Source organism: Leucopleurus acutus (genome assembly GCF_964270905.1).
Source record: "Leucopleurus acutus genome assembly, chromosome: 10".
Classification (NCBI taxonomy): Eukaryota; Metazoa; Chordata; class Mammalia; order Artiodactyla; family Delphinidae; genus Leucopleurus; species Leucopleurus acutus.
The window spans coordinates 79,779,223-79,804,442 of record NC_139153.1 but is presented as its reverse complement, the minus strand read 5'-3'; the positions used below and the strand labels follow the sequence as shown (position 1 = coordinate 79,804,442).

General features: G+C 40.5%; 1 protein-coding gene and 1 long non-coding RNA gene across 2 annotated transcripts; both read left to right on the top strand.

Annotated features, from left to right (window-relative positions):
- Positions 1–6,707: 6,707 nt before the first annotated feature.
- Positions 6,708–12,518, top strand: IL17F (interleukin 17F; the record flags this gene model as incomplete). Its single annotated transcript, XM_082847624.1, has 3 exons — positions 6,708–6,734; positions 10,848–11,053; positions 12,254–12,518. 3 exons carry the CDS (start codon positions 6,708–6,710, stop codon positions 12,516–12,518), a joined length of 498 nt encoding a protein of 165 aa, XP_082703750.1.
- Positions 12,519–24,416: 11,898 nt separating this feature from the next.
- On the top strand, positions 24,417–24,777 carry LOC309967936. The gene is made up of 2 exons (XR_014326547.1): positions 24,417–24,608; positions 24,664–24,777. It is a non-coding gene; the product is annotated as an uncharacterized lncRNA (long non-coding RNA).
- The last annotated feature ends 443 nt before the right edge of the window (positions 24,778–25,220 follow it).

Below are 25,220 nucleotides of genomic sequence, written 5' to 3'. Positions count from 1 at the left end.
AATCTAGGGTGTTTTTAATTTTCCCACACTGCATATCCTTGTATGTGGGTCTTTGGGTACTTCCCTATTTCTTTAGAACAATTCCCAGGGGTAGAACATTTTTTTTAGGTTTTTGCTTCATATTATTAAATACCCTACAAAAGTTGTACCAATACACTCCCAGCTGTAATACCTGAAAGTGCCCCTTTTTCCTATTCTCCTATTAATATTCATGGTTAAAAATCTATGCCAGTTTGATAGCCTAAATATGGAATTCTATTTTAGTTTGCATTACTTTGATTGCTTTTGAGGTTAAACTGGGTTTTTTTCCACATATTTATTATCTATTTTCTTCTAATGCAAACTTTGCTACTTTTTCTTTTTTCAAATTGAGGTGTAACCGACATGTTATATTAGTTTCAGGTATAAAACAATGATTCTATATTTGTATATATTGTGAAATGATCACCACGATAAGTCTGGTTAACAACCATCAACTGCGATTGTGCCTTTTTAACAAGCTCCCAGGTTCTGGCAAGCTAGATGGCAGGGGTGGGGCTGGTGCTTACTTTCTCATTCCAAATTCTTGTTGACCCATTTCTGCTGCTTCCTCTCCTGAGGCTGCCTTTTCTTTCCACATCTCTTTGCTGCTGTGTGGACATCATAGGACTGTTTTGCATGTAAAGAATTTTATTTTAGATGTGGTAATAATGGAAGAGAATTAAGGCACAATGTAGACATGGAAACAATTTGAATACTAGGCTCATGACTCTTTAAAGTTCCCTTGCTGTGTCAGCTACTGAAGTTTCTAACTGGTATCTCTCTCCATTTCTCTTCTCTCTGGTGATAACTCAAGTTCTTGTTATTTGTATGTAGAGTGATTTCCTTCTCTGTTTCCACCGTGGAAGAATAGAACTTCCCTCTCTGTGTTTACCCTGGATAGAGATAGGCTCTATCTTTGTGCTTCCAATAAGGCCTAAGGTAAGTTCTTTCAAAAACAGAAGTGTCATTTTGTCTAACATGAAGTTCACGGCACTGCTGGATGGAGGACACTGTCATGATGACTTTCTTCTTTTATGGATAGTACTTTTATTTTTCTTCTTCTTATCCATGTTAAGTACCCAGCATGGCGACTGGCGCAGAGTGGGCATTTAATAAATGGTGTTTTTTTTAATAAGGAGATAAAATTCTGGTGCACACAGCTCCACGGTTCATAGAATAGATTCAGAATTGAGGGGTTCTGCTTTTGATCTGGAACTTTCTCCAGTGACCTCAACCCTCTTCCATCCAGGGTTCTCACACAGCACTCTGGGAAACTGCTTTCCTAAGTCTTCCCCCAACCTGATACTTTTTCTCTTTTTCAGCTTTTGCCTCCAATCCCCTGCCTTCATTTCTGTTCCCTGTAACTCTTTCACAGATTCTTCACTTTTTCATCAGAAGATCAGGAATTACACTGTTTTTTAGACAATAGACAGATACACACACACACACACACACACACACACACGGAGGGAGGGAGGGAGGGAGGGAGGGAGGGAGGGAAGGAGGGAGGATGGGAGGGAGAGAGAGAGAGAGAGAAGGTTTCTGTGTCTAAGCCCCAAATAATTCCTATGCCCACAAACCTCGGCATGTGAAGACCCTGGCGCAGCATTTTCATCTGAAAAATAATCATTGTAATGAACTCTGATTTTTAACCCAAAAGTAAAGCTGTTTTGTTCTTGAAAATCTTTTCACAGTGGAAATATGTTGACCTTTAAAAAAAAGAATTGGTTGCTATGGAGTGTGATTTTATGGAGGTTCTATTAAGTACATAATGGGTTTGAATATTTGACTCAAACAAATAGGTAAACATGAAGTAATGGATGCAAAGAATCCTGAAACTGGAAACAGTCGTTTGTATTAAAAGGGGGAAAAAAAAAGAATTATGTGGATTTGTAGGGTCTGTGGCTTTATAGTTATAAGGATGCTCCATGTTTTTTCTTCAATAGGGGACGGAGAAGTAGGGTTATGAAAGGGAATGGGACATGGACTTTCTAAATGATCTAGGGACTGAAAAGGCAAATAAACCTTATATTTAATTAGTTTGAATAGCCTAAAAGGGGGAAGAATTTTTGTGCTTGATGACGAGGAGAGCTGCAAGAAGGTTGGGAATAAAAGCCATAATGCTTTGAGGCCATTCTGACCTAATGTTTTAACCCATATTCAGAAGGTCTGACTCTAACATAAATCAGTGCTTCAGGGAAATTAGAAAGGCGTGTTTTAATTTCATTTAGAAAAAAGACTGGAGTTAAAGTAAATTATATACTAATAGCTTTTGTTTGGTGAATAAGATAGTGAATGATAATAAGAATGATAATGATAATTAGATAGTGATAATTTATATTTTGCATTTAATTCTTTATCAATATTCTTTAAACCTGTTATATGATAACATTGTTTAACTGGCTATTTTAATAAGAAGTCAGAGTTCTGATAAACAGTGAGAATAAGCAGAAAATCCTGTAAAAATTTTAAGGTCTCTCTCAGTCAGTTTAGACTAGGATGAAACACTTCCATTTAGAGAGAGAAAGAATGGGAGGTGCACGCAGTAGGTTTGATCTGTTACAACCTTGGAATCCTGTTTGGCTAACATTGTGGGGCTCCCTTAGCCAGGGCATGTGGGATGTGTTTTGATCAGACCCAGATTCTGCTTTGTGAGCAGGGCTCACCTCCCCAGTACTCTTTGTGGTTGCTGGCTCCACCCAGCTGGGAGGTTTCCCCCCCAATATGCTCTTTGGCTGCATCTGAAATAGTGATGGCAAGTATAACTCTCCCTGTCTTGATTTAATGGTAGATTACTAGAACTCTACCCTTACACTGTTTTTTCCTGAGTCCTCTTACCTACATAAAGGAATTTCCAGATGCTTCATTTTGATTCCCGCTTGTAGGAAATGTATTTGGTTGAAAGGTTTTACTGGGCACTTCTACCTCAGAGGCCTTTCCAATCATATCTTTTGCTTTGGGGGGATAGAAATAGTTGTTTTTTTTCCAACCTTGCAAGGCTCTGAATTTCTGGACTCTCTTCATTCTCTTTCATTTTTGTTTGCAAACCTGCCTACTCTTTCCTGAGCTCATGTCTTTCTTGTGTTACCTCACCAAATGCAGACAATAACCTCCAACACACATAGTTGGCATTCTGTTCCCAGTGTCCTCCTTTAGAGCTCTTATTGGACCTCTAGGTACAATATCTGCCTCTCAAGTTACTGCAGGCAATAATTTTACCAAATGTTTTGCCATTCATAACATTGGTCATCATTTATCTAGCTTCCAATTTCATTGTCATCACAGCCTACCACCTGACCACCATGGACAATGCCACCATTTCAGCCTTTTGCTGTGGAAGCCCCTCACTTCTAGGCATTGATTTCTGTATCCACATGTATACTGCTAGGTTGTGCCAACACTTCTTGATTAGACTCCCTTTTCTTTCTTTCTTCCTTCCTTCCTTTCTTTCTTTCTTTCTTTCAAGTTGGTCCAATTTTAGTGAAATCTGTTACAGAAGACAATTCAAATAGGAAGCACTGTCTGTGGTTTTAAGGCCTATAGAAATCTGAATTATGTTTTACTGCAAAATAATATAAAATACATTAATTCAAACTACGGTGTAAAAAGATTTTAATTATGAATGTATGTCCTCATTAAATTAAATATTTGCAAATGTTTAGACTCCCCTTTCTTGAGTGAAGATGAAACCTCTTGAGGGTTGGATTTGTAAAACTAAATGTGTTCATTTAGCTCTCAATATATCCAACAATCCCGTGTCGTTATCTTATTGGTTAATATACGTGTGTTTGCTTTCGTTCCATAACTATATTTTAAACTCATTAAGGTAGAGACTCTACTAGTACAGTCTATTACCTGTAATGCAGCACGGCTTCCAGAACATGGGAGGGCATACAAAAATCTTGCTTACTCGAATGTTTGAACAGCTGTAATATTTTACGACATGGAGGCTGTGTGTAACTCATTCATACCACTACAGAGCTTCCTGCTGTCTTTTTCTGTGGGCCCTTGGAATTGTGTGTAGAGTGCTGTAGCTGTTGGTGTGTTGAATGATAGCTCCACTTGGATTATTTAAACTCTTAAAGCCAGAAGCAGCTTGGGCCACAAGTGGTACAGGGCCAGTTAGTGAAGGGCTTCCACCACAATCAGCTGTGTGTTCATCATATATTTATTACTGGGTCCCCAAATAAGAAGGGTTTATTATTGTTAGAAGAAAGAATGATCTGGATCCACTGATGGAATTCAAACTTGGTGATGGTTGATTACTAGTTTGACATCCTGATAAGTTAGTTAGTTTTACCTTGATGGGGGAAAACTTTGTGACCATTGGGCACATAAAAATTCAATGTTGCTTCCTTCTTACATAAAAAAAAATTATTTAATTTTCTCTGCAACCAGCAAATCCTTCTGTATTGAATCAGGCATTCTTAATTCAAGGTGATTTCCTTGTTTCTTCTCTCAGGAGAGCTGCTGTGGTCTTCTCTGCATTGAGGTATGGCTCTGCATGGAGAAGAGACTGCTGCAGAAAGTGAGTGATTCAGCCCACTCAACTTAATATGCTTTTAAGGGTCTATTGCACATATTGCTTTGATAGCTTGTGTGATACAAGCAAATCTGAAAACATGACTCTTGATTTCACGGTGTCAGCTTCACGGAGTATATGGAAGAATGTATCCAGAGAGGCCTTGAAAATTCTCTATAAGATGGGCTCAGGGAAACCCCCTGAAGGGGTTGCCTAGGGGACTTGTCTTGAATTGGTGTATGCATAGAAAATGTACTGTCTTAATTAATTAATTTTAAAATTAATTTTTATTGGGGTTTAGTTGATTTATAATGTTGTGTCAGTTTCTTCTGTACGGCAAAGTGAAACAGTTATACATATACATATATCCACTCTTTTTTAGATTCTGTTCCCATATAGGCCATTACAGAGTATTGAGTAGAGTTCCTTGTGCTATGCAATAGGTTCTTACCACTTATCTATTTTATATATAGTAGTGTATATACGTCAGTCCTAATCTCCCAATTTATCTCTCCTTCCCTTCCCCCTTGGTAACCATAAGTTTGTTTTCTACATCTGTGACTCTATTTCTGTTTTGTAAATAAGTTCATTTGTACCACTTTTTTTTTTTAGATTCCACATATAAGTGATATCATGTATTTGTTTTTCTCTCTCTGACTTACTTCACTCAGTATGACAATCTCCAGGTCTATCCATGTTGCTGCAAATGGCATTATTTCATTCTTTGTTATGGCTGAGTAATATTCCATTGTATATATACACTGTCTTAATTTAGATTGTATACTTGGGGATATATATTTAGAGAAGGATGCTGGCAGAGATTACTGGGGGGAACTGAAGTTACCCCAAGTCCATGAAGACCCCAGAGAACCATCCTAAAACATGTAAGCAAGTGTGAGGTAGACTAAAGATGAGCACAGAGTAATGAGGGAGGGAACGGTGATTCAAGGAGGTCTTCTTAGGGGGGTTACATTTCTGATTGCCCCAGAGGAGAGGTGTAGAGAAGAACGCACAGGCATGGGGAGGAGAAACATGGGTGAAAGGCTCATGATCACAGAAGAATTTTGATCAATCTCGGAGGGGCTTCATGAGCCCAAGAGCTGTTTCCTCTTTATTTCCTACATTTAAAGAAAATGGGGCAAACTTGTTCAAACACGTGATGGAGGAGAGTAACCTTACCCTGCTAGAATGTGCCCTGCCTTATTAACAGAGCATGTGTAATTTTACCTGATCTTAATGGGCATTAAAAAGAGTAAGTTATTGTTATTTCAGAAATGTCTGTGTATCCCTAGGCTATAATGCCCAGCATACAGCAAGTGCTTAATAAATGTTGACCTGAACTGAACTAAGATAAATTAACATTTTTGCAAGTCATTTAAAATTACACATCAGAGCATTTAAAGGTTCTACTTGCTAATCCATTTAGTTTAAAAAATCAAACCATCTTCAGTCAGACACAGCCAAAATAATAGTTGTTTATATGTTGTATAAGTAATGATTATCAATCTGTCAAACACTGGTAGGAGTCTAACCATGGGGTTAAAACAGAATTAGTTCAGGGAGACCATGAAACTAACTGCCTGGGATATAATTTCTGAATCTCTCACTGATGCCATTCATTTCTCTGGTTTTGTTTTTTCCATTCATGAAGCGGAGCTAAAGATAGTCCTCTGTTTAATACCAAGCCTCCTCGAAGGATGACTTATCCACTTAAATCTCAGTTTACATTGCATGACTGGAAAGTAGAATGTAAGGTGCGTGACTAGAGTTCTTAGCCATTTTGTGGAAGAACATGAAAGATCATGACAGCAGTTTGTCACTTGGTTCATCTCTGTAGTACATAAGAAAATTTGCTGTAGTGTGAGGACAATGGGGGTGGGAGTGGGGCAGAAGAAGAGGAAGATTTGATTCTTTTTTCATCATCCCTTTTTAGGGTCCCCCTTCGATTCCCCTTCAGGAAGTGGAATAGGAAAAGAAAAAAACACTACATTCGTCAGTAACTCTGGGGCAACCACAAGTTAGACAGTAAGCAGGTCAACTGAAACAAGGACAGAGATTGCTATAAAACCAACAGTGCTCTCGTTGACACCACACGGGCACACAGAAGGCAACACAGCACAGAAAGAGCTTCCTGCACGAAACAGGTGACCAGAGCAAAGTGACAATGACATTCCTGCGTGACGTGGCCGTGGTGAGTAGTCAGGATCATTCTTGTGTTGGTCATCCCTAGGATTTCAGGAAAGCAGATCTATAAGGAATGATGCTAGATTGGGGTCTTTTGGGGAGTCATTTCTTTAAAAAACAGAGCTGACTTTAACGCTGATCCTTGTCTGGTGGAGAAAAAGAAAAAATAACCAGAAATTATAATGGGGTGTAAAACCATAGCTCTTCACCGATGGCTCTGGCATAGCTGGTGTTAGCGTTTGAAGTTCTTGACATCACAAACTGGACATGGTCTCTCTTGTGGCCACCATTGTAGAGTTAAGTTGGCCCTCATCTCATGGGGAGCTTAGCCAGACTTTTAGGATCTGTACATGTTGATTTTAACCAAGGAAGCTGGGGCCCCAATAGGGGTAATGATTCCCCCAAGATGAGCAGATGACAAGGAGTGCCCTGGATGCAGGGAGTGAAACCACCTGGTGATGCACTTGGACAGCTCCTATGGGAGAGACATTTGACACATCTCTGAGAGCTGATCATTTTTGCATTGTCTCCTTCCTCCTGGAGGAGAGAAACATGTTAATGTGATGGAAATCTGCATCCCCTGGGTCTAGAATCTCACCTGGCATTCGTCAGGTAAGACCTTCGAAGAATTTAAAATACAGCAGCATGAAAGCAGGGCTTGGGAAACCACTCACCATATTATTGGTTTAAATACTCCTTTTCTTCTCTCTTTTTACAAGCCATGCAACTTAAAAGAGATTGGATTTCATAAGAGGTCATGGCATATGGTGATGATAATACTATGTTATATTCATATATTGTTTTAGAGATGGTAAGAAATGCAGCCAAGTGCAGTAGTTAGGGGGCATGGGCTTTGGAGTCAGACAGACCTGGCCTCACCACTTACTAAGTGTGGGATTTGGGGTAAGTTACTTAGCCTCTCTGTGCATTCTTATTCCTCTTATCTGTACAGAGGAATAAAAACGGTATCTCCCTTACGGAAGGATTAATTGATACCATTGAGAATGACTAAACCTATTCTCTGAAATAGCAGATATATGCAGGCATGGCTTTTAGTTAACTTGGCCATTTTAATATAACAACCAATAAGGATAGAGAAAGCATTCAATAAATTTTTTTTTAATTGAAGTAGAGTTGATTTACAATGTTGTATTAGCAACATTGGTATATAGCAAGTGATTCAGTTATATATAAGTGAATAAATAAACCATCATTTCCATTATGGTTTATTACAGGATATTGAATATAGTTCCCTGTGCTATACAGTAGGTCCTTGTTGATTATCTATTTTATATATAGTTGTGTCTATATGTTAATCCCAAACTCCTAATTTATCCCTCCCCCACCCCCTTTCCCCTTTGGTAACCATAAGTTTGTTCTCTATGTCAGTGAGTCTGTTTCTGTTCTGTAAATATGTCCATTTGTATCATATTTTAGATTCCACATATAAATGATATCATATGGTATTTGTCTTTCTCTTTCTGGTTTACTTCACTTAGTATGATAATCTCTAGGTCCATCCATTTTACTGCAAATAGCATTATTTCATTCTTTTTATGGCTTAGTAGTATTCCACTATATATACATACATATATACACACACACACACACACACACACACACACACACACACACACCCCTCATCTTCTTTATCCATTCATCTGCCCATGGACATTTAGGTTGCTTCTATGTCTCAGCTACTGTAAACAGTGCCACTGTGAACATTGGGGTGCATGTATCTTTTCGAATTAGAATGTTAAATATTAATATTAATGATGTCATTATTTTTACCTCTGAGTCTTGCACCAATCCAGGGGAGTGGATTGGGACGACTTTCCCCATTGTGCAGATGAACAACAGCTCAATGAATTTAAGTGATTTAACATCACTGGATACTGTATGCCCAAGAATGAGGACATGAATCTAGGTTTACTGGCTCCAAGTAATATTATTTTCCTTGAATGGTTCAGAAGCAAGATTTCTGAATTTAAAGCCATTGTGTTTAAACAAATTTGTTGGATAGTTTTGTGTTCTAAAGCCACGTCTATTTTTGGTTTCTTTGAAGAAATCTGTTGTACTGTCAGCAAGAAACATGACAGGGCAAAGGACATTAGAATAGGATTAGAAATTGGAGGTGCAGGCACACAGGACCTCCTCAATACGGTGGTAAGGCAAACTCTTATGGGCTAGGAGCTGCCCGGGTTCTGGAGCATGTTCCTACATGGGGTGAGCATGAATCACAGGTGAGTTCAGGAGACAAGTGTTCAGATGTTCTCTTTACGGGAGTTCACAGTGCAGTAAGTAAAAGGTTGAGCTGAGCATGTTGGGAAGCTAAGGACCGTCTTGTCTAAGCAGGCATCCTTTTACTTTTTAAAATGTCATAGTGCTTTGTCTAGACAGAAGTTACGTGAGGGCAAATTCCACATCTTTCCCGTCCACTGTGTATCATTAGGACAATGTAGACTTAACAATAGTACCTATACTGAATACTCTCCACGTCCCAGCGCTGCTCTTCATGCTATATATGGGTTCTATCATTTAATCTCCACATTTGCTGGTGGAGGAAACTGAGTCACAGCTACTAAGAGTCCTGGAACTGAGTTATGGACCCAGGACTTTTGACTCCAGAGACGGGAAAGAGTTGTTGAATGAATGAATGATTGCAAGAGACAAAAGTAGACACCTGCTGATTATCTGGAGGGAAATCAGCCTCTTTCAGGCTTATCTGGGTCAATCTTGCTTTCAGCTTCTTTTTAGTATCAGCTACATTAGTACAGCACTTGACACCATGACCTTTTTGTTTACTCTTATCATTTCTTGCCTCCAGCACTTGCAAAAGATAAAAAGAAGGTCCTTTAAATCAACATGTCTAAGCACCTTCCCAACCCTAACTTATGGAAGGTGTGAGCCTGAACGACACTGAGCCCTGAGGATGAAAGTAACTCACTTTCAGCCCTGGGTCTGCATTATGTTGAGTATTGGTGATGAGGCTTGTCCATCCCCAGAGAGGGTCGGTGGTCACCGTGGGGTGAGCAAAGCAGGTCGTGAGAAAGGGAAGCTGGAGAGATTTTTAGCTCTTCCTTTATTTTAGTTAGATCTTCACTGAACGCTTTCTTTGTGCACTCCTGTAATACCAGATAAACGGGTATTTCAATGTAAGTATAAAAAATATATTTTCTGGAGCTAAAGAGAAATAGTTTCCATTTCTCTCTTGCGCATCCTTAGTGCCTCTGCTTCCTTCAGTCAGCATGGGTCATTGGAACTCTGCTATAGTTGGTTTTGCATGGTGTTTTTCTTAATGCGTTGAGCTTAACTGTGTTGTTAATTTAAATGGATTGTTTTGTTCATGCATTCACTCACCCGCTCTTTCATTCATCCAGAAAGTATTTTGGAACACCTGTTCTATGACATGTTCTCCTGCAGGAACTTACCATCAAATAGGTGTAGATCTGTATGAACACAAATACTGCATGTCCAGACAATAAAGAAGGGCTGCTTGGGTGCTAGATGGTAAAAGCTTTATGAATGAACTACTTTCAGGACAGTTCCTGGAGGAGACGGAGTCCTAGTGGGGCCCTGATGGAAGGGGAGGATTTGGATGGATAGGGGTGGGGCAGTGTATTTCAGGTGGAGGGATGGCTGGGACAAAGAGTTTTGTGGAGGATTCATGGATGTGAGGTTGGAAATTAAAAGCAAGAGTTATCATTTCTTAAGCCCCTATTTTTATTGTAGGTGCTTTACAAAGAACGTTTTATTTAATCTTGGGAATATTATTATGAAGCAAGTGTTATGCTCTGGCTGGAAAGAAGAGAAAGCAGAGGCTCAGTGAGGAGACCAGGTCAGGATTTAAACCCAGTCCCAGATCCTGACATCTGTCTTTCTCCCTGTTCAGGAGCTCTCGGACTGTGGAGGGCTCAATCACCAGGCTAATAAGTTTAGTTCTCAGGTTGGTACGCTGGTATCTTATTATGACTGTTCCTGTTGCCAGGTGAGGATCTGAGGTTCAGGGAGGAGCCCTGATCCCATCCCAGGGATGCTGAGTTCAGCTGAAGCATGACCTGTCTCTTGTCAGCAAGTGACACTAGAGTCCCTAACCAGTTCCATTCTCATCTATTTCCAGGTCAAGTCCCTGCTGCTGTTGACGTTGGGGCTGACCCTCCTGGGGGAGGTGGCAGGTCGGAAAACCCCCAAAGCTGGGGATCCTGCCCTCTGCCCCCCTCCGGAGGACCACACTGTGAGGGTTGACATCCGCATCCTCAGGCAGAATCAGGGCGTTCCCCTCTCACACGGCTTCCAGAACCGCTCCAGCACCCCCTGGGATTACAAGTATGTGCCAAGGAGACTGACCTCCACGTTCTTTTGAAAAACAAGTTAATTTATTCTAACCATAAGTAGAAAATTTCAAAAATATAGAAAAAATAATAGTCCTTACATTCACTCTGAATGTAGTCCTTACATTCACTCTGAAAAAAAACTTTCCCTTGGTGCTCACATTTTCTTGCTATTTTGGGCTAAGTCCTCCTATGTGGTCGAAGGTCTATTTTGCTTCCAAACTCTCATCGACGCTTTGCCCTTTTCTGCTTCACGCAGCCCTGGATTTGGAATTTACAAACTTTCTGTGCTGGAAGAGAGGACTCTTTAAAGCAGCCCACATAATGGTCTCTGCATGGAGATAAGTGGGAACCAGAAAAGTCAGTTCAGAGAGAGCCACTCAGATTGGATTTCAGTCTTCAAGGAGTGTGGAGGAGGCCAGAGTGGAGGAGAAAGGCCAGTTTGGGAAAGGGATGCTAGATGAGGATGTTCAGGGTACAGACTTGGGATTTTGTCTCACATGGAGGTTCTCGGAATAGGAAGCACTCATTTATATGCTCTAAATATAAGTATGAAAACAGAGCCCGAGGGCCATTAGCAGTGCTTCCAGGGCTGCCCGCACTGCTTGCCTTGGGAAGCCAGAGTGTACCCTTGCCAGCTGGCTGGATTGGCTTTGCTGCCTTTATTCCCCCCGGCAAGGGGGCTATTCAGGGAGAAATTGAAAGAAGGCGTTGGATTCACCAACCCCCCAGGGCTTTGGTTTCCTTTCCCAAGCAGCAGGCTTTGTAGACTGTGTACTGGGGGACCTCCTAGTGATGTTCAGCCTCTAACCAAAGGATGAATGATGATTATAATAATAAAAAGGAAAAGGAAAATGAACTAAAAGATCTAACATGTATGGAATGCCAACGTTTTACAGTGTGGCGTTTCATACGCATTTGTATCACCGAGTGTTGGTAACAATCCCACAGGAGACGAATTTGCGAACCCCCATTTTAAAGTTGAGGGAACTGAGGCCTAAGGAGTTAAGCACCCGCCACGGGCCTGCGTCTGAGTCCAGGTTGTCTGCTCCGCGCCTGCGCTGCCGCCCTGAGTTGCCCGGCACCGCCTCCCTGCAAGTGGGCGCCCAGTGCCGCGGGGCCCCCATCCTTTGTGCATCTTTCCCCGCCTCCCACCCTCGGTCTCACCATCGGCTTCTCCCTGCTCCTCCTGCAGCGTCACCCGGGACCCCCACCGATACCCCTCCGAGATCGCAGAGGCCCGGTGCAGGCACACGGGCTGCATCAACGCCGAGGGGAAGGAAGACAGCTCCATGAACTCCGTCCCCATCCAGCAAGAGTTCCTGGTCCTCCGGAGGGAGTCCCAGGGTTGCTCTCGCTCCTTCCGGCTGGAGAAGGTGCGGGTGACTGTTGGTTGCACCTGTGTCACCCCCATCGTCCGCTACGTGCGTGGCTTGAGGGCGGCAGATCAGCTCAGCTGAAGAAGCTGTAGAAACGCCCCTCTTTACCCAGCACTTTGCCATGAGTCCTGTGTGGTTCCCAATTCTCTCCACTTCCCAGGTCTCTTCATAAGATCTGCATGGGACTCTCAAAGCTCTGTATTAGATAGAGTAACTTTCTGGGGCTTCAGAATCTTTAGACGGTCCTGAGATGTTCCAATGTCCCACCCCCCCAGAAAATAGATGGAAGAGAATGCAGGACCCTCACCTACTCTGCTTATGTGCTATCATGACCACCTCCCAGCCATGCCGTCATTGGATGGGGGCCCTGTTGGTAAAATGGGCTTCTGCTCCACAAAAGGCAACAAATAAAATAAGCACAATGTAAGAGTGTGTGGGAGGGTCTGTGCAGGATGGGGTGGGCGGGAAGAATGGAGATAAGGATCCAGCACCTGTTTATTAAGCATTTGCTAAATATAGATGAGGTTGGCCTGATATTTATACCTCTAGGGAAACTGTTCATGTATTTATGATATATTGATTATATGAAATTGTAGGAGAAAAATTAGTATATCAAGTACTAATTAATAAAGTATTGATGATTGAAAAATACTTTAGTTGTTTGTTTCCAGTCTCAGCTTGTACTCACGAACCTTGTGGACCTGAAGACTATGAAATTCTATACACCTGTCATCTGTTTTTTCGTATTTCATCAGAGTGCTAGTGTCAGAATTATTATTATTTGTGTGTGATCTTGGTGATATAAGCTTTCCCCCCCCACAGCTTTCTTGAGACATAACTGATAAATAACATGGTGTAAATTTAAGTGATAACAATGTAATGATTTGATACATGTATATATTATTACCACAATAAGGTTCCTTAACACCTCCATGCCTTCACATAATTCCTTTTTGTGTGTGTGTGATAAGAACATTCAAGATGTACCCTTTTAGCAAATTTCAAGAATACAATACAGTATTGTTAATTACAGTCACCAGGCTGTACGTTAGATCCCCAGAGCTTATTAATCTTATAAATGAAAGTGTGTCCCTTTCATCCAACATCTCCCCATTCCCCCACACCCTGCCCCTGGCAACCAGCAATCTCATCTCTGTTTCCACGCCTTGGAGAGTTCCTCTATTATTAATGGTTCTTGGGGGTTAGGAGGAGAGTTAAAGAAAATGGTGCAAACAGGGCTCGTGTTCCCTATGACTCTTTACTGCTCTGTCTTCCTGGCTATATTATTTTACAACGTGAACATCTACTGACCACTGTGGTAGCTACTGGAGACACGAAGAAAAGTAACAAATGCACATGGCGGGGGCCATGGTCTTGGTAGTGGCCGCCTGCAGACCCCCTGGTCACTAGGGCCATGGCAGTCACTCTGCATCTGGAATCACTAGTGGACTTTCATGAATCTCTTGTGCTTCTTGAGGACACAGGGGCTTCCAGATTTTGGTCTCCCTACCACTCAGAGGCTCACTGGTCCCTCTCTCGCCCAGATGCACCACATTTTCTCCTTCACTGCTATACTACCGGCTCAAGGCACATCTGTGTTCTGCTGCCTTTCAGTTCCGGAGAGGGGATGGGGCATCAGTTCTCACCCCCACCTGCAACTTGGCTTGAGGATGGGCAGCGGGCAGGAGCCTGGCACCCATTTTTAACTCTTTAGTGGGGGCAACTTTTACCTAGTCTGTAGGTGAGGGTGGGGATGGAGGAGCTGGTAAGTGGGCTCTTCTCTTTGCTTCAGAGTCATTCACTTATGGTATAAACATTGACGTTGGTACTTAAAATGCTCAGCCTCTTGGAATCTAAAAACCATTTTCTCTCATAGTTACCAGCTTTGTAAGTTTGCTGTGAATCCCATAAGTCCATACTGGTGCAGAAATCTGTGCAATGAATCTTCCTTTCCCTGTTCATTTTGGCAGTAATAGCTTTACCCTGAAGGTAGTACACACGAAAAGCCTCAATCTGAGTGGTGAGAGAAGTATAGAGGTGAAGGACATTGCAGAGGAAAAAATTGTGCCTCTGAATGTATCAAGATATTATCTTGTTACATGTGGTCACATGTAATTTCAAAACGATGTGCTAAGTACCATGATCAAGGTCTGAGATTTAAAGAAGACGCAGCAGATGATAGCTCACCAGGAAATTTCAGAAAGGAGATGACTTTTGTACTGGATTAAATAAGAGTTGCTCTAGAGGAAAATGACGGAAGGGCATTCCTAGCAAAGGGAACAGTATAAACAAAAGTGCAGAGGCACAAAAAAGCTTGGTGTGTTAAGGGAACAGCATATGCTTGGGATAATGTGGACACGGGGACACAGTGGAGGATACATAATAAATATTTCTTGAGAGAACGATTGAAAACATGAGTGAATGAATGAACATGGCAGTAGGCAAAGGACAGTAGGCAGAGGGCCCCCTCGTGGATGGTTTTGTATGCTCCATTACAGATGTTATAAGAGCACAGCTGTATTTCATAAGAGAATTTTGGAGGTAAGTGTATAAAAGGGATGGAAACCAGAAGGCCGGTTACAAGGTCAGAGGGAAGGCAATTTCTCCTGTGGTAGATACACGTAGTTAGAGCTGGAGGGGCGCCTGTAGATCACCTGTCAACTTTTTTTATTTGCAGATGAGGCCCAGATGAATTAGATGGCTTGCTCAAGGTCACTTGGGTAGTTAGTGACATAAGCAGGTTCACTGACTCCAAGTTCGTGACTTTTCATGTTGGTTCTATAGCGTTTCCAATAAGGACTCTGGGAGCCCTGACGAAGGACCTCCCCAGCCCACATCTCCAGGTACATTGTACATGGCGGCCCCTGGAGCCTGGAGCCCTGAGTTACAGCTTCCCTCCACGGTTGGCTGCTGTTCAGGAAATTGCAGGTCTTCTCCCACTCACAGAGTGGCACACTGCGTCAGTTTGTCCCCAGATTCCCTAAGCATAGGTGCCTAGGGAATGATGGCTCCCTCCTGGGGGACCTGGCAGCCACCTGAGACCCTCCTGTGCTCCTTAGCTTTGTGCCCAGCTTTCTGGGACTTGGAGGTGTCTTGTTTTGCCTGTAGGAGAAGTGGTCAAGTTGAATGGTTCAGGTGTCCAAATCCAATCACCATATAGTGTGTGGAGAGAGGAACTTTTCTTTCCACATGGCAACTTGAAAGCATATAGAATTTTCTTTTGATATCCAGTTCATACTTACAAAGTCTTGGCTGAGGGGAAAAACACGTTCTCAATCTCTCTCCCTCTCTCTCCCTCCCCAAACATGGATAGAAGTCACCTATATTTATGATGTCACATGGGAGAAGTTTCGCTTGTAATTTACAGTGAGGAAAACGGTTATGAAATTGGTTTGTCTTTTTATCTAATAGGAGAGGTAGAAAAAATGCGTTTAATATTTAGACAGCTCTTGATTTTGAATCTTGGTTCTACTATTTTCTGGTTGTATAAATTTAGGCCAATTAGTGGTTCTGAGACTCAGTTTCCTCATATGTTAAGTGGGGATAATAGCTATTTTAAAGAGTAGTGTAATATAATCGAAACAAAAAACGTAAAAGACAATTGAGTACCCAGGAAATGGTAGGCACCTAGTTACCGGTAGTCATTACCCCAAGAGGCACAGAACTTATGTTTCCCATTTTGCTTGGCCCCAGGAAACTCACAACCAACTTTTATGCTTAAACACCACAGTTATAATATTCCTCGTGGTTATTAAATTTATACTCTCTATTTACTCTCTGTGTACACATGTATTCAATATATAATTTAAGGTAGTTTAAACAAATGATCTATATATTGTTAGTATGTTATTATTATAAGATGGTTTGTTTAAACACCTTAAATTAAGTTGAAAAGAGTAGAGGAAGCTATAGATTTTTTCTTTCAGTTTTATTGCGATAGAATTGACATATAGCACTGTATAAGTTTAAGGTGTACAGCATAAAGATTTGATTTACATACACCACGAAGTGATTATCACAGTAAGTTTAGTGAACATCCATCATCTCAGATAGATACAAAGCTAAAGGAATAGAAAAATAATTATGTGTGATAAAAAATTTTAGGATTTAAGGGCTTCCCTGGTGGCGCAGTGGTTAAGAATCCGCCTGCCAATGCAGGGGACGCGGGTTCGAGCTCTGGACCAGGAAGATCCCACATGCCGCGGAGCAACTAAGCCCGTGCGCCACAACTACTGAGCCTGTGCTCTAGAGCCAGCGAGCCACATCTAGGGAGCCTGTGTGCTGCAACTACTGAAGCCTGCATGCCTACAGCCCATGCTCTGCAACAAGAGAAGCCACGACAATGAGAAGCCCGCGCACTGCAACTAAGAGTAGCCCCCGCTCACCGCAACTAGAGAAAGCCCACACGCAGCAACAGAGACCCAACACAGCCAAAAAATAAATAAATAAATATTTTTTAAAAAATTAGGATTTATTCTCTTAATAACTTTCATATATAGCATACAGCAGTGTTAATTATACTTATCACATTGTACATCACATCCCTAGTACTTATTTGTCTTATAACTGGAAGTTTATACCTTTTGACTACCATCCAGTTCCCACCCTCTCCCCCGCCTCCTGGTAACTGAAAATCTGATCTCTTTCTCCATGGAGGAAGCTATAGATTTAATACGTTAAAAAAATTCCCCTTTGTCCCAAATGTACTTTGTAGCCTATTCCACAGATACAAAGCATTTTGGTTCAGTAAGTTGCGGAAAGTGTGCCTGTTCAGCCTGACTTCCCTCAGGTTACAAAGGAGCACACATTTTCTCAAACACTGAGACATCATTTTTTTTTTTTTTTGGCACCCTCTTTGGTGCCAAGGAAAGAATCTTTGGAAAAAAGGTAGCTTCTGAAGCTGACGAGCTCTAAGCCTTGCTTGTGCATCTCCCAAGTGTCGTAACAGACTACAAAAACATTCCTTCTTCCCTAAAGAGTACCCAGGAAAACAGAGTCCCTGCAGTCAGTGAGAGATCAGGTGTGGGGTAGTGGGGAGAAGCACTTATCCCTTATATCTGTGAATCTGAAAATCAGGGGGGTTGTACTTACCAAGTCATAATTCTGCATCTTCTTATGTTTGTGATAGGATTTAATGGTATTTGTAACGGAATTTTACTTTTCGTATCTGGAGTATTAATATGACCGAGGAAGCTAAACCCAATAACAATTCTATCGAGGGTTGTTAAAAAGAATGAAAATGATAACAATGACAGCAGCTTGTATACATTGAGTGTTGGCTGTGTGCGTCAGTCACTGTGCTGTTTTACACGCACCTTAGTCCTCACAACAGTGGTGTGAGTTTGGAAATATTATTATCCTCGTTTTACAGATGAGGGAACTGTGGAATTAAATACTTACCCAAGGTCACAAGAGCTAGTAAAATATTAGCCTCAAGGTTTAAACTCCAGTATCTTGGACAACAGATCAGATCTCCTATTGCCTGATCATCTAATCAGTTTATCTGGGTAACCTTCGGTAAGTGTATTAATATTTCTTCACTGGAATCTTTTCCTATCTGGAAATGAAGACCGATTAACATGCTTCTTACATAGGTCACTGGAGGGTCTCAGGATTAACCCTTGATCTACAAATAGCACTTCTTGATGTCCTTCTAGAAACACACCTCTGTTTGCTAGTAGCAGGTGTGTGACCTTGGTCTTGTAATTTTATAACAGGGGCTGTGTGAAATGTATGCTTTAAAAATTGTGACCTACTGCTGGCACACTAGCAGCTACTTACCCGTGCTGATTTTGAGAATTTTGCTCAGTAGTGAAAAGAAAATATTTCAAAACTAAAAAGAAAAAAAAGAGCACGAAGACTTCTTACCTGCAAAATGTTCATCTCTTCTTTTAAGTTGTATGAGCATCATAGCAATATCGGAAACCAAACCAGAATGACTAAGCATGTAGGTGTTGGAGCCAAATGCCAGCTCTGACACTTACTGGCTGCACCAATTACTAATAATCTTGGGCAAGTCACCTAACCTCTCTGTGTTCCTCTTTTCTCAATTGTAAAATGGGGATGATCACCGTGCCTACTTCACAGGATTGTTGAGAGGCTAGAATAAGATAATATATATAAGGTGCTTAGCATAGTACCTGGCATGTGTTGTCTGGTGTGTTATTAAGAAAGGGAAAAACCATCCATTATCCCACAATAACAACATATCACTTTTTTTCTCGAAGTATAGTTATTTACTATATTGTGTTAGTTTCAGGTATATAGCAAAGTGATTAAGATATATATATATATATATATATATATGTATATATATTCTTTTTCAGGTTCTTTTCCATTATAGGTTATTACAAGATATTGAATATATTTCCCTGTGCTATACAGTAAGTCTTTGTGGTTTATCTATTTTATATAAGTAGTGTATAGCTGTTAATTCCATACTCCTAATTTATTCCTCCTCCTGCCCCAACTTATAAGTTTTTTGTTGTTGTTGTTTTTTTACATCTTTATTGGAGTATAATTGCTTTACAATGGTGTGGTAGTTTCTGCTTTATAACAAAGTGAATCAGTTATACATATACATATGTTCCCATATCTCTTCCCTCTTGCGTCTCCCTCCCTCCCACCCTCCCTATCCCACCCCTCTAGGTGGTCACAAAGCACCGAGCTGATCTCCCTGTGCTACGCGGCTGCTTCCCACTAGCTATCTACCTTACATTTGGTAGTGTATATATATGTCCATGCCTCTCTCTCGTTTTGTCACAGCTTACGCTTCCCCCTCCCCATATCCTCAAGTCCATTCTCTAGTAGGTCTGTGTCACTATTCCTGTCTTACCCCTAGGTTCTTCATGACATTTATTTTTTCTTAAATTCCATATATATGTGTTAGCATATGGTATTCGTCTTTCTCTTTCTGACTTACTTCATTCTGTATGACAGACTCTAGGTCTATCCACCTCATTACAAATAGCTCAATTTCGTTTCTTTTTATGACTGAGTAATAGTCCATTGTATATATGTGCCACATCTTTATCCATTCATCCGATGATGGACACTTAGGTTGTTTCCATCTCCGGGCTATTGTAAATGGAGCTGCAATGAACATTTTGGTACATGACTCTTTTTGAATTATGGTTTTCTCAGGGTATATGCCTAGTAGTGGTATTGCTGGGTCATATGGTAGTTCTATTTGTAGTTTTATAAGGAACCTCCATACTGTTCTCCACAGTGGCTGTATCATTTACATTCGCACCAACAGTGCAAGAGGGTTCCCTTTTCTCCACACCCTCTCCAGCATTTATTGTTTCTAGATTTTTTGATGATGGCCATTCTGACTGGTGTGAGACGATATCTCATTGTAGTTTTGATTTGCATTTCTCTAATGATTAATGAAGTTGAGCATTCTTTCATGTGTTTGTTGGCAGTCTGTATATCTTCTTTGGAGAAATGTCTATTTAGGTCTTCTGCCCATTTTTGGATTGGGTTGTTTGTTTTTTTGTTATTGAGCTGCATGAGCTGCTTATAAACTTTGGAGATTAAGCCTTTGTCAGTTGCTTCATTTGCAAATATTTTCTTCCATTCTGAGGGTTGTCTTTTGGTCTTGTTTATGGTTTCCTTTGCTGTGCAAAAGGTTTGAAGTTTCATTAGGTCCCGTTTGTTTATTTTGGTTTTTATTTCCATTTCTCTGGGAGGTGGGTCAGAAAGGATCTTCCTGTGATTTATGTCATAGAGTGTTCTGCCTATGTTTTCCTCTAAGAGTTTGATAGTTTCTGGCCTTACATTTAGGTCTTTAATCCATTTTGAGCTTATTTTTGTGTGTGGTGTTAGGGAGTGATCTAATCTCATATTTTACATGTACCTGTCCAGTTTTCCCAGCAGCACTTATTGAAGAGGCTGTCCTTTCTCCATTGTACATTCCTGCCTCCTTTATCAAAGATAAGGTGACCATATGTGCGTGGGTTTATCTCTGGGCTTTCTATCCTGTTCAATTGATCTATATTTCTGTTTTTGTGCCAGTAACATACTATCTTGATTACTGTAGCTTTGTAGTATAGTCTGAAGTCAGGGAGCCTGATTCCTCCACCTCCGTTTTTTGTTTTCAAGATTGCTTTGGCTATTCGGGGTCTTTTGTGTTTCCATACAAATTGTGAAATTTTTTGTTCTAGTTTTGTGAAAAATACCAGTGGTAGTTTGATAGGGATTGCATTGAATCTGTAGATTGCTTTGAGTAGTAGAGTCATTTTCACAATGTTGATTCTTCCAATCCAAAAACATGGTATATCTCTCCATCTATTTGTATCATCTTTAATTTCCCTCATCAGTGTCTTATAATTTTTTGTATACAGGTCTTCTGTCTCCTTAGGTAGGTTTATTCCTAGATATTTTATTCTTTTTGTTGCAATGGTAAATGGGAGTGTTTTCTTTATTTCACTTTCAGATTTTTCATCATTCGTGTATAGGAATGCCAGAGATTTCTGTGCATTAATTTTGTATCCTGCTACTTTACCAAATTCATTGATTAGCTCTAGTAGTTTTCTGGTAGCATCTTTAGGATTCTCTATGTATAGTATCATGTCATCTGCAAACAGTGACAGCTTTATTTCTTCTTTTCTGATTTGGATTCCTTTTATTTCCTTTTCTTCTCTGATTGCTGTGGCTAAAACTTCCAAAACTATGTTGAATAATAGTGGTGAGAGTGGGCAACCTTGTCTCGTTCCTGATCTTAGTGGAAATGCTTTCAGTTTTTCACCACTGAGGACGATGTTGGCTGTGGGTTTGTCATATATGGCCTTTATTATATTAAGGAAAGTTCCCTCTACGTTTACTTTCTGCAGGGTTTTTATCATAAATGGGTGTTGAATTTTGTTGAAAGTTTTCTCTGCATCTATTGAGATGTTCATATGGTTTTTCTCCTTCAATTTGTTAATATGGTTTATCACATTGTTTTGCGTATATTGAAGAATCCTTGCATTCCTGGAATAAACCCCACTTGATCATGGTGTATGATCCTTTTAATGTGCTGTTGGATTCTGTTTGCTAGTATTTTGTTGAGGATTTTTGCATCTATGTTCATCAGTGATACTGGCCTGTAGTTTTCTTTCTTTGTGACATCCTTGTCTGGTTTTGGTATCAAGGTGATGGTGGCCTCATAGAATGAGTTTGGGAGTGTTCCTCCCTCTGCTATATTTTGGAAGAGTTTGAGAAGGATAGGTATTAGCTCTTCTCTAAATGTTTGATAGAATTCGCCTGTGAAGCCATCTGGTCCTGGGCTTTTGTTTGTTGGAAGATTTTTAATCACAGTTTCAATTTCAGTGCTTGTGATTGGTCTGTTCAAATTTTCTATTTCTTCCTGATTCAGTCTTGGCAGGTTGTGCATTTCTAAGAATTTGTCCATTTCTGCCAGGTTGTCCATTTTATTGGCATAGAGTTGCTTGTAGTAATCTCTCATGATCTTTTGTATTTCTCCAGTGTCAGTTGTTACTTCCTTTTTCATTTCTAATTCTATTGATTTGAGTCTTCTCCCTTTTTTTCTTGATGAGTCTGGCTAATGGTTTATCAATTTTATTTATCTTCTCAAAGAACCAGCTTTTAGTTTTATTGATCTTTGCTATCATTTCCTTCATTTCTTTTTCATTTATTTCTGATCTGATTTTTATGATTTCTTTCCTTCTGCTAACTTTGGGGTTTTTTTGTTCTTCTTTCTCTAATTGCTTTAGGTGCAAGGTTAGGTTGTTTATTCGAGATGTTTCCTGTTTCTTAAGGTAGGATTGTATTGCTATAAACTTCCCTCTTAGAACTGCTTTTGCTGCATCCCATAGATTTTGGGGCATCGTGTCTCCATTGTCATTTGTTTCTAGGTATTTTTTTATTTCCTCTTTGATTTCTTCAGTGATCACTTCGTTATTAAGTAGTATATTGTTTAGCCTCCATATGTTTGTATTTTTTACAGATCTCTTCCTGTAATTGATATCTAGTCTCATAGCGTTGTGGTCAGAAAAGATACTTGAAACAATTTCAATTTTCTTAAATTTACCAAGGCTTGATTTGTGACCCAAGATATGATCTATCCTGGAGAATGTTCCATGAGCACTTGAGAAAAATGTGTATTCTGTTGTTTTTGGATGGAATGTCCTATAAATATCAATTAAGTCCATCTTGTTTAAGGTATCATTTAAAGCTTGTGTTTCCTTATTTATTTTCATTTTGGATGATCTGTCCATGGGTGAAAGTGGGGTGTTAAAGTCCCCTACTATGAATGTGTTACTGTCGATTTCCCCTTTTATGGCTGCTAGTATTTGTCTTATGTATTGAGGTGCTCCTATGTTGGGTGCATAAATATTTACAATTGTTATATCTTCTTCTTGGATCGCCCCTTGATCATTGTGTAGTGTCCTTCTTTGTCTCTTGTAATAGTCTTCATTTTATTTTAAAGTCTATTTTGTCTGATATGAGAATTGCTACTCCAGCTTTCTTTTGGTTTCCATTTGCATGAAATATCTTTTTCCATCCCCTTACTTTCAGTCTGTATGTGTCTCTAGGTCTGAAGTGGGTCTCTTGTAGACAGCAAATATATGGTCTTGTTTTTGTATCCATTCAGCCAGTCTGTGTCTTTTGGTGGGAGCATTTAGTCCATTTACATTTAAGGTAATTATTGATATGTATGTTCCTATTCCCATTTTCTTAATTGCTTTGGGTTCGTTATTGTAGGTCTTTTCCTTCTCTTGTGTTTCTTGCCTAGAGAAGTCCTTTAGCAGTTGTTGTAAAGCTGGTTTGGTGGTGCTGAACTCTCTCAGCTTTTGCTTGTCTGTAAAGGTTTTAATTTCTCCGTCAAATCTGAATGAGATCCTTGCTGGGTAGAGTAGTCTTGGTTGCAGGTTTTTCTCCTTCATCACTTTAAATATGTCCTGCCAGTCCCTTCTGGCTTGCAGAGTTTCTGCTGAAAGATCAGCTGTTAACCTTATGAGGATTCCCTTGTGTGTTATTTGTTGTTTTTCCCTTGCTGCTTTTACTATGTTTTCTTTGTATTTAATTTTTGACAGTTTGATTAATATGTGTCTTGGCGTATTTCTCCTTGGATTTATCCTGTATGGGACTCTCTGTGCTTCCTGGACTTGATTAACTATTTCCTTTCCCATATTAGGGAATTTTTCAACTATAATCTCTTCAAATATTTTTTCAGTCCCTTTCTTTTTCTCTTCTTCTTCTGGAACCCCTATAATTCGAATGTTGGTGCACTTAATGTTGTTCCAGTGGTCTCTGAGACTGTCCTCAGTTCTTTTCATTCTTTTTTCTTTATTCTGCTCTGCAGTAGTTACTTCCACTATTTTATCTTCCAGGTCACTTATCCATTCTTCTGCCTCAGTTATTCTGCTATTGATCCCATCTAGAGTGTTTTTAAATTCATTTATTGTGTTGTTCATCATTGTTTGTTTCATCTTTAGTTCTTCTAGGTCCCTGTTAAATGTTTCTTGCATTTTGTCTATTCTATTTCCAAGATTTTGGATCATCTTTACTATCATTTTTCTGAATTCTTTTTCAGGTATACTGCCTATTTCCTCTTCATTTGTTTGGTCTGGTGGGTTTTTATCTTGCTCCTTCATCTGCTGTATGTTTTTCTGTCTTCTCATTTTGCTTATTTTACTGTGTTTGGGGGTTTCCTTTTTGCAGTCTGCAGGTTCGTAGTTCCCGTTGTTTTTGGTGTCTGTCCCCAGTGGCTAAGGTTGGTTCAGTGGGTTGTGTAGGCTTCCTGGTGGAGGGTACTAGTGCCTGTGTTCTGGTGGATGAGGTTGGATCGTGTCTTTCTGGTGGGCAGGTCCGCATCTGGTGGTGTGTTTTGGGGTGTCTGTGGACTTATTATGATTTTAGGCAGCCTCTCTGCTAATGGGTGGGGTTGTGTTCCTGTCTTGCTAGTTGTTTGGCATAGGATGTCCAGCACTGTAGCTTGCTGGTCGTTGAGTGAAGCTGGGTGCTGGTGTTGAGATGGAGATCTCTGGGAGATTTTCGCCATTTGATATTATGTGGAGCTGGGAGGTCTCTTGAGGGCCAGTGTCCTGAAGTTGGCTCTCCCACCTCAGAGGCACAGCACGGACTCCTGACTGCAGCACCAAGAGCCTTTCATCCACACGGCTCAGAATAAAAGGGAGAAAAAGTAGAAAGAAAGAATTAGTAGAAGTAGAAAGAAAGAAAGAACGAAGGGAGGGAGGGAGGGAGGGAGGGAGGAAGGAAGAAGGGAAGGAAGGAAAAAAGAAAGAAAGAAGATAAAGTAAAATAAAATAAAGTAAGATAAAATATAATAAAGTTATTAAAATAAAAAAATAATTATTAAGAAAAAAGAAAAAAACGGATGGATAGAACCCTAGGACAAATGGTGGAAGCAAAGCTATACGGACAAAATCTCACACAGAAGCATACACACACACTCACAAAAAGAGGAAAAGGGGAAAAAATCATAAATCTTGCTCTCAAAGCCCACCTCCTCAATTTGGGATGATTAATTGTCTATTCATGTATTCCACAGATGCAGGGTACATCAAGTTGATTGTGGAGCTTTAATCCGCTACTCTTGAGGCTGCTGGGAGAGATTTCCCTTTCTCTTCTTTGTTCTCACAGCTCCCGGGGCTCAGTTTTGGATTTGGCCCCGCCTCTGCGTGTAGGTCGCCGGAGGGCGTCTGTTCTTCGCTCAGACAGGACGGGGTTAAAGGAGCCGCTGATTCGGGGGCTCTGGCTCATTCAGGCCGGGGTGGGGGGGGAGGGAGGGGCACGGAGTGCGGGGGGGGGGGGGAG